Raw genomic sequence first — 15,045 nt, forward strand, 5'->3', positions numbered from 1 at the left:
AGTATTGGAAAAAAGAATGCAATTATGACGAATAAGGGCGATCAAATAAAAATATTAAGTTAAATATTAATTTAATTATTTTATTAAAATCGTTTAAAGTGCGCGAGTTTTGAACGTATTTGATTATATACGTCAAATATAATATTTTAAAAATTGTAACATTATTTGGAATAGAAGCAATTTAAAGAAATTGTGAGCAAAAACCGTATTTTTCCTAGTTTTCCACGACCAATTTCAATATCCATGACTTTTCCCAGTTTTTTCGATTCTAGCTCTGTGGCAACCCTGATAAAGAAAGATGATATAGCGAGTTTATAGTTCTTAATTGCATGTTGGAGACTCTTTCTTAAGACTCACTCTCGATTACGACAATGTTACATTATAAGATTGTCAGTATATAGGACTTTCGATTCTATGAGACAAATTCTACTCGCCCATGATTAATCGAAAACAAAGAGCTTTTAAGCCACCGATCGTAGTATAATTGAAATAATATTTAAAAAATAGGGAAGATTGCTTTAAAAACATGATCATCGCAAAAAATTGAACTGAAGATTGCGCAGTCAGTGATCATAAAGTATCATCAAAGAGAGCCACATATTATCTACAAAATACTTTTAATCGTAATATTAATAATATACAGATTGTAAATAACTAAACAATAATAAAATATGCTGTAACAAGTTCTTCCTCCCTCTCTCTCTCTCTCTCTCTCTTTCACACACACACACACACACACACACACATACCCACACACACACACATCCACACACACACACACACACACACATATTCACTCACATTTTCACACTTTCTCTCCTTCTCATTGTCAATTTTCTTCTAGTTCCGTCTCATGAAGGACCGAAATAATGAAGAAGGCACGGGGCAGTATATCGGATGGTATTTCTTTTCGATTTCAATATGCACCTTTCTTTTTCTCTCCCTCGTACTTTTAATTTCAATTACCACCGCGACAAGAAGCTTTCGACAGCTTCTTGTTCATTCTCACTGCGTCGAACCAAAAGGATGGATAGGACAGGGAGGAGCACCATTTGAGGGACATCTCGCTGAGTTCTTGGAGTCACTTACACCGACAAGATTTAGTTAACTATTTCCTTCATTTAGCAACTCTCCATTTAATTCTAGTTATAATTCAAATAAAGATTTTAAAAAATTGTAGTTATAATCTAAATAGAAATACTTTTTTAATTAATTCAAAGTTTGCTATAATAAATGCTGAGCACTAACCTTATTTTTATTTCTATTATTTCTTCTATTGTTTAATTCAAGTCTGATCATTGACTTCTGTAAATCATCCATAAATTAAAATTAATTGAAATATCGTTTCTGGAAAAAAAAGTAAAACTTTTTCTAATTCTTTTTAGAAATATAGACGAATCTCTTTCCAGGTTCCGACTCTGGAAGAGAAAAGACACATATAATCATTATTCGCTTGATAACTATAAGTTAAATTTTTGGAGAAAAAGAATTTAATTTAATCATAACTATAGTTATCTGACTAATGTCGATGTAAGAGGCTCTTTTCATACCGACGAGTCTCGGCGCGGCACGATGTCTCGCGGAAGTATTTTGGAAAGAACACAGACGGCGATGACGCGTTAATAATAAACCTAAGATCATTCCTAGTTTTCCTCTTATTTCTTGTTTATAGCTTTCTTTGATGCCAAAGATGGCAAAGCCGATGGCACCATGACGAAGCTTCTATCACTTCTATCGCTCCCTCTCAATTACGCATGATTTTCTTAGTTTGTCCTGTCTTAATATTTTCTTTCTCTTCCTCCCTCTCTCTTTGTCTTTGATTCTCTCTGTCGGGATTCAGCGGACATCATTAGCTTATGTATATCATCATAATAAAAATTGTTACGGGTTTCCTACAATAAGCTATATACCTTAGTTAACCTTAAATTATAAAACATTAACCAATAATAGTTGAATGTGAGAATAATCGATTATGATTGGTCAATTTTTATAGCTTGAGACTTGAAGCTTAGGTAATGAACTTATTGTAGAAACCTTATTATTTTACAGCCATAATCATTCTAATCTTTACTACACAAAAGCTGACACTCGCATATTCCTTACACGCACCATACGCTGTGGTCAATTTTGCAAATAGCATATTGCTTTTTTTTTTTGCAATGTCCGCAGAACCGACTCACGTGCCAAACTTTGATAAAAACGTTAATCCTCAGACGCGTGTTCAGTTATTTATATCTTCTCGAAAAAACATAACTTTGCCCAGAAACACTTCAAATATCAGACATTAAATAAATCCATAAGAGAGCAAGTTATGTTAAAAACAAGAATTATGCGTGTATCTACTGACATACACGGTCTCGGAAAACGTTCTATGTATGTATATATAAAACAATTTCAAAATACTATACTCTTTAATACAAGTTTCCGAAATTTCGGTTTAAAGCATCCAAAAAATGACTTAAGCTAAAAGTTTCCATCAATATTCATGTTATCAAAGGCAGTAAGAAATGTGCGTACAAAGTCGAGTATAGTTCCAATCAGGAAAATCATCACAGAAATTCGATTATCCTTCGAAAGAATGTTCTACAGTCTATCGTGAGTATGATGAACAGTACAATGTACAAAAAGATTATTACACTATTTTATCGTCGCTCACGAATAAACTATCTAAAATTCCGAAGAATACAGCTCATCTCTGTGACTCTATGTTATCGTTCCGAGAAACGACAATGGCGCGCAAAGAGACTATTTTCTCTCCCATATCATATCCGTTTATCATCCGGTATATTATATAAGTAACCCTGTTTTCTCCAGCGATTCTCAAACTTGATTTCACACTTACTCTTAGCTGCAAATAGTAATATTACGATCGCGATCGCTATTTCGATTGCTCTCAATCTAGGAAATTATTGACAGTCTACTGCGGTCGTCAGGTGCGTAGAGAAAATCGCGAGGTCGTGATAGTTAATTACGACAGTCCGATATTTCCACTCGTTATCGAAGGTAGTGGGACATCAGATTATAAGCGGAGTTTTTTAAAAATCGCCAGTACTAGTCTCTTCCAGGATCACTTGCCCATACTGGCGTTCGCTGGCAATGTTGCAGATCGTTGTTGCACCGATAAATACGGCTTCAAGGTCGACCTTGTAGATTCCCTAAAAAAGAAATTGTTGTCACATATATCTGTTGCTTGTATATCATTCAATCGATAATATAAGTGAAAAATCATTGCAAAGCCATAAAAGCACCAAAAGCACGGTAATAGAATGATTGTTTGTGCAAATTAAAAGGTGATACAAGAGTAATGCTAATCTAATGATTTATAATGAAAGCTAAAACGTCCTCATGCGTGAAACATCTACATGTGAACATGCTATTCTTAATCGACACATATTTTTTAACACACTTAATTTAATTGCGCAATCAGTTTTGATTATCATTCACAATTAATGTCATGCATTATGTTAATATGTACACAAATATATACAAAATCGGCCTAGAAATAATTATCTTTTTTGTTTCCAATCGAAAAATTTTACGTCAAATAGATATGAGATAACGTAATAAGGTATAAAGTATTTCCAAGCAATGGATTTTGATTATACATAGATAAAATCAATAAAAGATTTAAAAATATATGAATACACAATTTATCATATTTAAACTATTAAAAAAAAATGAAACTTGTTTGCATTAATGAGAAAATGTTTGTTAATTAATAATGTTACTTCACTCGCCTTAATTCTCTTATTCTATTTTTAGAAAAAATTTTATTAGTTTTTGCTCAACGACTTTATGTTAAATAAAGTTAAATGCGATTGTTTATGTACAATGTCAACTGTGAACATAATGAATGCATAGAAAAAAAAACAGGAAATATTAGACTGTGTTGGACGGAAATGAAAAGAGAAGGGAAAAGTTGAAAGAAAAAACAAACGAGTCTAACCTCTCTACACCCACATCATGCGACGTCACAAAATAAGAGAGCTACTTAGTCCCCGCTCACGTCGAGCAGCAGCACGGCTACGCTACCTTGGCGAGACGCGCTGTCCCGTGCCGTCCATGTGCGAATTCGCCTTGTAGCCGCATTTCTGGACGCGCCTGGACAGCCGTGAGACCCAATACTTTTGATCCTCAGGATTAGCCGCGAGCAGCAGTAGCTCGCGGGCGCTGTTCGGATCGTAGTGTAGTTTGCACGGGGCTATGGCATCTTCTTTCTTATCCAAATGTTCCTTGTGAACTTTAATACGGCACCCTGTGCATAATGAAATGATATTTGTTTTATATACAATTTTAGAATATAAAAATACGAAAAAGCAGGTGCGCGCGCGCGCGCGTGTGTGTAAAAGTAAGTACAAATAAATAATTATGATGCAACACGCACTTCGGCATTCGAGGGCCGGCGAAGGCCGAAACATATGCCACAGTTGCTTTGAACAAACTTCGCAGGTCGTTGGCATGTGATAAGATATTGACACGAACTCATGGCCTTTCAGCGACTGAGTACCAGGTTTATCTGTGAGCTGTGGTAAATCCACTCCAGGCAGTGTATTCCCCTCGTCACCGGGCCGCCTTGCTTCACCTTCACCAGCGTAAAGTAACTGCGTACAACATTAATTAGTGAACAATAAATTAAAGTATATGTGTAATAACAATAATAAACTTTAGATTCTGAATTATTTTTTCAAAATGTTATATAACAGGTTATAATAAATTTATAAAATATAAAAAATATATATGAATTGCATATAAAAAAAACATTCTAATATATAGATAAAAATTATAAATTACTAATGCACTATAAAAAAAATCATAAGAAAATCACAAAAAAAATTATAAAGAATAATTTGCAATATAAAACAAACATTCAAATTTCTAAATTCGAATTTCTAACAATCCAAAAAATCGAGAAATGTGATGTAGATACCTGAAATATTCTGGGTATATCTTTGGCATTGGCTCGGATAACATCACCCTGAGTAACAGATCTAACATGGAAAACTTTATTCAAGTCTAATATCAAGACCGGATCAGCGTTCATTTTATCATTTTCGCTGTTGTAGAAGATTATCTTCTTGGAAGAAACAACGACGTATTGCTTCTTCCAACCATGCCGCTTGATGTTTTGCTTATTTGGCACATTTAACCAACCCTCCAATCTCATCGTACCGTGCTCAGACAGAACAGAGTCTTCACCATCGTCGTTCTCTATAGATGAGACACTTGCAGTTTCCGAGTTAAGTGACGCGATTTTCATTTGCAGCGTTTCTATCTCCGAGTCCTTCGAGTCGAGTTCCATCTGCAACCTTAGTTTCCCTTGATTCTCTTCTACGAGTTGCGCCTGTAAAAAAAGAAATTATTTTCTACCTATTCAAATAATAAATTCTGTATTCTATAAACTTAATACAAACAATAATATATCGCTTACTTGCAAATCCTGCAAATCCTTTTGCCATTTAGCTGCCAGTTGTCCATACTTCTCCCTCTCTTGAGTGAGTTCTTGCTGCAAACGCCTGCAATCTTTTTCTTTCTTCCTCAGATCTGCGGCAGACGCTTTATTCTTATTCTTTCCACTTGACGAAAGATCCTTTCGGTTCATGATCTCGGCTAACTTGTTGACTGCCTGCTGCTTCAATAGTTGCTCGGTCTTCAATTTGCTGCTTAGTTTTTCTATTTCCTCCACGTTGGACTGTGCTTTACCAAGTTGCTCTTGCAATTCCTTATATCGCTTGCTCAAGTCTTCTTTTTCCTTCAGAGTTTGATCAACTGATTTCTTGAATTCACTCTCGTTCTCTTTAAGTCTGTTTATGATCTGTTCCTTCGTGCTTAATTCCTGATGATGCTTAGTTACTCCGTCTTTATACTCTAACTCTTTCATGGTTCTTTCTTTCTCCAAGTCCGCCACAGTCTCCTCGGCTATAGATCTGGCCAGAGCTTCGCTGTCACCGCGCGCCAAGGATAACTGCAGCTGATGGACAAGAGAACTACGTTCTTCTTCCAATTCTTGTTGCAATCTTATTTTCTCATCCAACTCTTCGCGCAACTCTTGTGTCTGTGTTTTGTACAGAGTCTGAAAAAAAAGAAAAGACAAAAGCTATAACTTTTTCTAAAAATTTCAATTTCATGATAATTTTCCACAAATAAGCACATACATCTTTGAATTGAATCGTTAGTTTTTGTATGTTTAACATTTTTCATTTGTATTCTTTTTTATTGTCAGATAATTAAAATCATGTGGAAATAAAATTTTGTTATTGTTTACCGAGAAATAAGCTTCGGCTTCCAATTGTTCTTGCAATTCCTTTGTCTGTAATTGATCGACGTTTCTTTGTGTCTTCAAATGATGTAACTCCTCTTCTATTTGCCGCTTAGCTTCCCTCAACTGAGCAACCTCTCCAACTAATTGTTGTTCGCGAGCGCGAAGTCTGCCGGCTTCGGACGTTTGCTGGCCTAATTCGGTTTGCAGAACGTTTCTTTTCTGTTGCTCCTGTTCAACTTGGCCCTGCAGAACTTTGGCTTTCTCCATCTCTTGCCTATGTTCACCCTCTAATTTCTGCAATCGTTGCTGTATCTGTCTATAATCGACAGATAGCATTGACGTCTGTCGTTCCTTTTCCTGCGCAAGTAATTCCGCACGTTGTCTTCCACTTTTCTCCTCGTTTAATTTTACTTGTAGAGCTATTTAATAAATCAATATGTGCAATGTAAGTAATGGTGTATATTCCTTAAATTCATACATAGAAATTAGAATAAAAATACGTACGTAAAAAAATTAGATATACCATTAGAAAAATACGCAGCATTAATAAGAAGATAGATAAATGATTAGATAATGAGAAAAATTCAATGTATGTGTAAAATTACATAATTTAAATATCATGGCATCCAGCAAAATCTGACTAGTCAATTCAAGAATAATTCTAGAACATTTCAAGTAAAAATCCTACTTTTTCTAGAATTTATCTATCGATTAATTTTCATTATTTAATTAATTTTCATCAATTTGTGCAATATTATATGCTTTGTATTCAAGTTAAGATTTTATACAAATGAATTAAAACGCTAACAAATCGGGACTAATATTATTTATTATCTTATAAATAATATCAAACAAACGTTCCGTCAACACAAACGATTTTTTTACTATGTTCTACTTTAGACATTAAATTCAAGTTTTCTATCGGTAACTTATTGCACCCTTAAGGAAGGATTTATGCCCAAACACAACTTTTCTTTTTATTATTTCTTTTTTTCACGCTCTGACCTTTTAGAATGAAAAAATAATAAATTCCAGGCTAGCCCCGAAATTTCAGGGATTTTCCAGAAATTTTCTAGAATATATAAAATTCCAGTATAATTCCAGAATCCAAGGATATTTAAGAACCGCTGAACACCATGAATACACATGTTACAAAAGGGAAAAAAGTATAAATTTGCGATCACATGTATTACCTTCAAAAATTCCATTCTTTTGTCCTGCATTGCATAGATAAAGTAAAATATACTTTATCAATAATATAATATCTCTAATTTCATGTGAACTTAAAGCAAGTACCTTTCACAACTTCCAAATTGGCTTCTTCCTTAGAAAGAATGCGCGAACGCTCCGTTTCTTGATGTGCCACAACTTCCTGATTATATCTAGCTTGCGCAGCTTTCAATTCCAATGTTAAGCTAGCAGCTTCTTTCTCCAACGCAGAAACTCTTTCAGTTAATTGCCTGTTGTCCAAAGTCGCCTTCTCCTCTTTCTCATGGCTGTGTTCTAACTCGAGATGTAAAGTGGAAAGACGAGTCTCTAATTCGGCCATCAATAATGACGCTTGCGACCTTGAACTACGTTCCTTGGACAGCTGGCCCTATAAAAAATCAAATAATTCATAGAAAAAAATGATTTTATTTTAAAAGAAAAAACATCTTTTTTTTGTAAATTTTAAACATTATATTCTGTAAATATCGAAAACCACTGTAATTTGTACATAAATTGTAATTTTTCGAAATTTTACATACATCCACACAGAAATTATTTTAAAAACTGTCCTGTACTTAATTAGAGAGAGAGAGAGAGAGAGAGAGAGAGAGAGAGAGAGAGAACAAGAAGAAATTGCAGTAAATTATACCTGAAGAGTAGCAACTTCTTGTTGCAAGTTATCACGCTGCGCTTGCAACTGAGCTCGGGCAACTTGCAACTCGTTCGCCATTTGCTCAGCGGCTTGACGCGCCACGGTGATTTCTGTCGCTTGTTTACGCAATCTCGTAACCGTTTCCGTTTCTCTCTCCAATTTGCATTGCATCTCTTTGATCTGTTTCTCCAACGTCGTCACTCGCTCGGATGTCTGCTGTGAATTGCTAGCATCACGCGCCCGTCTCGTTTGCTCCTCATCGAATTTCTTCTTTACTTCTACCAATAGTGACTCCGCTTTACGACGAGTCTCTGTTTCATGCTCTACTCTGCGTTGCGCCTCTTTATAGTTGTGCCTGAGTAGCGTCAACTCCTTATCCGCCCTGCTAACTTCCTCGCGCAGCTCAACCTCTCGACATGCCATCGTTTCCAATTGCGTGTTTAGTGCCTTCTGTCTCGACTCCATCGTCTCCACTTGCCGCCTCTCACGTTCCAGTAAATTCTCTAGCTGCGAAATCTTGATATCGTCGGTAGTACCATTGTTGACATGATTCTCAAGACCATCCACGGATTCCTTGCCGTAAGAAACCATTAACTGGTAATCACCAGAGTAAGTGAATCCGATGAAAGGTAAATGATTTCCGGAAAAAGCTTTAGGTACTGGAAAACTCTCCTCTGGCCCATCCTCCTTATCGACATCATCGAAATTGCTGGTATCATCGTCCCCGGAAAGTTCGGGCACTACCGGCGGTACGCATTCCCTCAAATTGTCAAAGGTCCATTGATCATTCTTGAAAAATGGATGGCTTTTGATTTCGTCGACGCCATTGCGGCCTAAGCGCTTTGTTCTATCGGTGAGAAAGCCACATATTAAGTTTTTCGCTGAGTGAGATATCTCAACATTTTGAGGGAAGTACAGCGAATTCCTGTGGTCCATGATCTTAGAATATGTGCCGACTAAAGAATCGGCAAAAAACGGTGTATCGCCAAACAACATTTCGTACAAAAAAACACCCACGGACCACCAGTCGCATTCGCGACCATATACTCCTTCTCCACCTTGTGACTGTAGAACCTCCGGAGATATATAATCGGGTGTACCAACTGCAGTGTCAGATCGCACTAAACCATCCTACAAGACAAATCATTGAGAAAATATCAGAGAAAAAAAAAAGATTTAACTAGAAAAAGAGAAAATTTAAATTTTTATTTGTAACATTTCAAAGTCTTTTTTCAAACTTGCAAAAATTGTTATTTCTTTAATTAACAATAGAAATATTTATTATAGAGAAGCTATTATATACAAAACATTTCACGAGTTATCTTTGTGTCGAGATCCGTAGAATGTCAATATTTTATTAACACTGCAGTTTACTTCATATTAGCATCAGGACTATTCCTCGTCCTGATGAAGTAAACTGCAATGTGGACGAAACATTGGCATTTTAATAATGGATCTGTACACAAAGATAACTCTTGCATAGCTTCTGTATAGAAAGCAATCGTTAAAATCTTAAAATATTAATTTTGTTTTTAGTAAATCACAATTGGAATGCTTACACAAACATAAGTTATTTCATATTGGGTATTTAAAATGTAAAATAAAAATAAAAGATCTAGTACACTTACAGCATCCATCCTCATACACGTGCCAAAGTCGGCAAGTTTCAAATGGCCATGTCTATCAAGCAACATGTTGTCCGGTTTCACGTCTCTATGAACGAAACCCATATTATGTATCGCGTCCAATGCGAGCACCACTTCGGCACAGTAAAATTTTGCCCATTTCTCTGGCACTTCATAATTCGACATCAAGTTAACCAGATCCCCGCCCGGCATGTAATCCATCACCATGTAGAGATACTTTTGATCTTGAAACGCAAAGTGAAGCTGGACTATCCATGGTGAATTTGCGTGAGCCATTATGTCTCTTTCTTCCCAAAAAAATGCGGAATCCGACCTTTTAATCTAAACAGATAGCGTAAAAGCCAGATACAAGGAAACATTTACACAACTTGGACAAACGAATGGAAACAAGCGAGCAAGCGAATCTTACCATTTCAAATTTACTAAGTAATTTCATAGCATAAACTTTTTGCGTAGATTTGTGTCTAACCAACTGCACCTCTCCGAACGCGCCGCGGCCGATTACTTTTATCAAAGTAAAATCGTCCATGCGCATTCGCATTTTAAAAATCTCTTGGGCTACAGAGTCATCTGTAAGAAAGAAAAGCCAATATTATTAATCTCGATAACGCTTATTAAAGATTCCAAAAGCAAGTGAGTATCATGCGATAATAATACATTCTTGTTGCATTAATTGGAATTCTAGTAGATTCAATCAAAGAAGTACAAATTAGACATTATAGTTAAATCTATCAAATATTTTAGTTGATATGACCAGAAATTCAATTAAGATAACGAGAATTATATATATTAAATAAAATAAAAAACCTTTGAGAGCCAATGCTGAATGTTGTTGCACACAATATTGAAGTTTATTGTATATAACAATTAATTAAATTAATTATAGAAAATTATATATATATATATAATTTTCTATATATTGTATATATAGATATATATACATAGGGTAACTTAGGTTCTTTTTCCACTCCAAGTTTTAATGTACGCTGATGCAATAAGTTGGAGTAAAATAAACAGACATAGTTTATTTCACTCTAACTTATTGCATTAAGTCAGAACTCTTCAAAAAAGAACAGACCTCTTATCACCAAAGTAACCAAGGAGTGACGTCAATATCTGAGTATATAAAATATTCACATAACTTTGACTTAGTATACTTGTGCAAAAACAAAAAGCAATTAACAAATATTAAAACATAGTACTTACATCTATTCATATAAGCTTCTATATTCTTCATACGTTTCACGCTGGCATGATCGCAATCTGTTACCAGGGCTTGAACCGTGTCCAACAAGCAGTCGATATTCGTGACGCTTCTAGGATCCTTTATACTCTCCTCCAAAGCCCGCAGGCGTCTCCGCCTATCCTCATCGCACACCGCATCCATCTCTCCTTACAGGAGTTTGGATTACTGTGCCTCAACAATGTACTGTTTCTGTCGCATTAAAGACTATCGAGATCTATTGTAAGGCTAAGTGCAGTAATGACTCGAGCGAGGTATAACTGCGACGTCCGATAAACGCTCCATACTTTCTAAACAAACAAATATTATAAATGTAATTATACATAAGCCAGATCTTTCTAGGTAATTATTCGTGCTTTCCAGCTGAGCTACAAGGTGCTTCCCACTTGATAACACAAATCAATGCAAGTGTCAGCCTAACTTTGTTATTCTTTCAATACCAAGAAAGATAGAATAATGCTTATATCAACTTATGTCACTAAATGAAAAACACTTCCTGTATAATAACATACAGTAATTATAGGTCTGTTTTCTGTAGCTAAACCATGCAGTGTACACTTTTGGAAGTTAAAGTGAAATAAATATATATTTGATATTTAGCAAAAACGAGAAAAGAACAGTCTAATGCAGGAAGAAAAAAACAGACTCATTTCATATTTGTTTAATAGAGGCAAACAAGGATGTAATGATTCACTGTATTATACTGGGGATGCGTTCCGTTTTCACGATCACAATCTGTAAGCATCAATTCATCCTGTCTATCAAACAAGAACAAATAATGCTTACAAACGCAGAACGGAACGCATTTTGTATTTTATCATATCACTCGTGTCTTGGAGAGCATCCTATATAAACAATACGTAAAATTCTAGTCGCATCGCCGAGTTCACTTTACACATACCTTAATGACATAAAAATATTTCATAAACATCACGGATCGAGAGATACAAAAACGCGCGTTTGTGCGGCTTGGCAATATTTTCAGTTCTTATGTAATATACTGAATATACAGAATATATGAAAGGGGGAACATGTAACATGTTACAGTGTTATTATTACCATGTCAAGGTAAAACAAACAACTGGAAATGCGTAACGCGTAGACGTTCGCTGGACGTACCTCATACGATATGTCCACGTAAACGTAGTATCTCGGAGCACGAGCTCCGCGGCAAGGACGTTTCAGCGACGGCGTAGAGCGTAAAAATATGCGTGTCGTTCAACAGGACAATGACTCATCCGCGCGTAATTTACGAGGTGACGATGATCCGCGCGCGTGCAACAAAGAGCGATCCCGACGTTTCTCTTCCCCCTGAAGACGCCGACGTCCTCGAGAGTCGAGCGTGAGGGAGGTTACGTCAACGACCAACGGTTTTACGGCGACACCGACGCCGACACGTCGCGAACGTGTCAAAGGCGAGCGACACGCGCGCGCGGTGCGGCGCGACAAGCCTCGCCCTCGCCCTCGGTCCTCGCCCGATTCCCTGCGGATCGGAGGACGCGAGCGCGATCGCATCACGGTGGGACCGCGTCTCGCTGGGAAATCCAGGGTATGGAAATAAATATCCCACGCTCGCGGGGAGATTCTCCTGCAACCTGCAACCACTGCGCCTGACTGCGCCGCGCTGTAGCCTGTACCTGGCTGTACCGGCGACGTTACGGCGTACCGCTTACGTAGTACGTACCTCACCTCACCTCACCGACGTCACCCTACGTCCCGTCGCTGGCAGGCACTGTCATCCAGATGAGAGAAATCCCCGGCAGGAAGATGCATTATTCCGCGAGGCGCACGGACGTACAACTGAGCCGTGCGCGCGCCATTCGGCCAATTCTCGAGTATTTTGGACTCTGGCCAATTCACAACGGTCGTCAAAAGCCAGAAAAATTGAGAATCCGTCTCTCTTTCTCTCTTTCTTTTCTTGGCTTCTTTCTTCCTCCGTCTGTCTTGATCTTTTTCTTGCCTAGAACCCTCCAGTAACGCGCGCCGTTTCCGCGCAGACAGAAATCCTGACGAGTGATCCTCTCGCAACGTCGTCGTCGCGTCGTCGCGTCACGCGTACACGACGACCGCGACTCAAGAAAAACGACGGACACCACGTTACGGCACTTCCGCGGCTTCGATTCCTCGCTTTCCGCCACTTTCCACGCCGCAGGATTATCGATCGCCGCGATGAACGTGTTCGGTCTGAAATCAGCCGGAGGAGGCTTTACTTTGCGCGTTACCGCTAGTGGGTAGTGGGTACTGTACAGTGTACTGTGGCCAAAGCGAAAGAGGGGAGCCAAAGCCAAAGGCGGAAGACAGGGAGGGCGCGCAAGCACGTCGTTGACGTCGTTCGAGGTCGAGACTCGAGACTTGAGAACAGAGGAAGCGTCAATCGCTTCGAAAAGCGTCGGCAGGGTCGACAGTGTCAGCACTGGTCAACACGGACGACTCAGGCGACTGGGGGAAGGGAAAGTGGAGCCTTGAAAAGCTGGTAGTGGTGGCGACGACGACGACGACGATGCGAATGGTGCAGAATGGTGCGATGGTGGGAACTCTCTCGGTCTAAGATGGCGTAGCGTTCTGCTACGACGCTAACGACGCATGAATATCGGCGAAGTGAGTGGAACTGAACGATCATTGAGAACGATAACGGCGAGATCGTCTCCCAGGTAGAGTAACTGGCTGGCTGATTTTCCCGCGCACCTCGCTACGTTACTCTCCCATTTAGCTGTTACGTGTTAGTATTGTACGCTGTATTTATAGCGCTAACGGAAATAGGTGAGTACGTAACATCGCACGGGCCGCTTCCTGGCACATGAGCCTTTGATTCATTCTCTGGTGACTCTCCTTTCACATTGCAGCTTGAGTACATGTAACACATCGTGAAAATGAGTTTACCCTGCGACTGGCAGACCAGCAAACAGAAACTGTCGGAGCGTGGCCAGCATCTGCTGGAAACTGGACAATGGTCCGATTGTAATTTCATTGTCGGCCAGGAACCCCAGCAACAGACTCTCAAGGGTCATAAACTGTTCCTGGCCATGTCCAGTCCGGTCTTCGAAGCTATGTTTTTTGGTGGTATGGCAGAGAAAAACGATCCGATACCGATAAGGGATGTTCAGCCTGAGGCATTCAAGGCTCTATTAGAATATATATATACAGATAAAGTTGAACTTGGTTCCTTCGAATTGGCTTGCGAGTTATGTTACTGCGCCAAAAAATACATGCTGCCATCTTTGGTAGAAGAGTGTACAAAATATCTGTGGTGTGATCTCTCACCGAAGAAAGCATGCAGAGCATACGAGTTTGCCAAGCTTTTTGAGGAACCTGTCCTAATGGAGAAATGTCTACAGATCATACGCACCAAGACAGATCAAGTGTTGAAGGAAGCCAGCTGGGAAGATGTAGAACTAGGGACCCTTCTCAAAGTCTTGGAGCAGGACGATTTGCAGATCAGCTCGGAGATAGAATTATTTACTGCGATGGAGCGATGGGCTAAATCAGAATGCTCTAGAAAGTCTCTCGATTCAACCAATGAAAAATGTCTGAAATCTGTCATTGGAAATGCCCTCTTAAAGATAAGATTTTTGAGCTTGACACCACAAGAATTTGCAGAAGGTCCCGGCTTGTCTCCTTTGCTCACGAAAGATGAGGCTTTCGCTATACTGATGAATATCTTGTGTACTGGCAATAAAACTATGCCTATGCCTGAAGGTTTTTGCATGAATTCAAATAGCAGAACAACAAAACCAGTCAAGACTCACTCCAATCTTGGGCACTCCATGGGAGTGTTTCCTGTAATAAATGTAAAGTTGTCATTTTTTTCGCACTTTCATATACTTTTGCAAAAAATTAAATTATTTACAGTTCTTAAGATGTTTAGATTAACAAATTATTAATATTCTCCTAAGATGCTTATTAACATCAAAATTATTAAATTGCTTGTCAAATGTGATATTATTACTTTAGTTCTGTCCATGATTGCGTTTCAAAATCGAAAAAGAATCGGCACATGAATTGGATATATATATATATATATATATATATATATATA

At 38.1% G+C, this 15,045-nt stretch overlaps 2 protein-coding genes across 10 annotated transcripts in view; one reads left to right on the forward strand and one right to left on the reverse strand.

Annotated features, from left to right (window-relative positions):
- Positions 1–764: 764 nt before the first annotated feature.
- On the reverse strand, positions 765–13,180 carry LOC108752578 (rho-associated protein kinase 2). Of its 7 annotated transcripts, none has more exons than XR_001939571.1 (13): positions 10,973–11,153; positions 10,176–10,336; positions 9,749–10,087; positions 8,118–9,251; positions 7,556–7,856; positions 7,453–7,476; positions 6,263–6,669; positions 5,429–6,070; positions 4,928–5,341; positions 4,385–4,601; positions 4,033–4,255; positions 1,911–3,155; positions 765–1,826 (listed from the first exon to the last, which is right to left on the reverse strand). XR_001939571.1 is itself a non-coding variant. In XM_018493490.1 (13 exons), exons 2-13 carry the CDS (start codon positions 11,151–11,153, stop codon positions 3,068–3,070), a joined length of 4,131 nt encoding a protein of 1,376 aa, XP_018348992.1. In that variant the 5' UTR covers positions 11,154–11,299; positions 12,699–13,180; the 3' UTR covers positions 765–3,067. The 7 variants fall into 7 exon arrangements, 4 of the variants coding, with proteins under 4 accessions (XP_018348992.1, XP_018348991.1, XP_018348993.1 ...); XR_001939570.1 differs by having other exon boundaries at positions 765–1,418; positions 1,551–3,155; XM_018493490.1 differs by adding an exon at positions 12,699–13,180 and having other exon boundaries at positions 765–3,155; positions 10,973–11,299.
- Positions 13,181–13,308: 128 nt separating this feature from the next.
- LOC108752579 (BTB/POZ domain-containing protein 2-like) overlaps positions 13,309–15,045 on the forward strand; it is a 3,234-nt gene continuing 1,497 nt past the window's right edge. The window contains exons 1-2 of one of the 3 annotated variants that reach the window (XM_018493495.1): positions 13,309–13,769; positions 13,853–14,788. In XM_018493495.1, the coding sequence (XP_018348997.1) occupies positions 13,880–14,788 (909 nt within the window). In that variant the 5' untranslated portion in view covers positions 13,309–13,769; positions 13,853–13,879. Of the gene's footprint in view, positions 13,770–13,852; positions 14,798–15,045 lie in introns of all 3 variants that reach the window. The other 2 variants (XM_018493494.1, XM_018493493.1) reach the window with 2 other exon arrangements.

The sequence above is a fragment of the Trachymyrmex septentrionalis genome, unplaced genomic scaffold, assembly GCF_001594115.1.
Source record: "Trachymyrmex septentrionalis isolate Tsep2-gDNA-1 unplaced genomic scaffold, Tsep1.0 scaffold60, whole genome shotgun sequence".
Taxonomy (NCBI): domain Eukaryota; kingdom Metazoa; phylum Arthropoda; class Insecta; order Hymenoptera; family Formicidae; genus Trachymyrmex; species Trachymyrmex septentrionalis.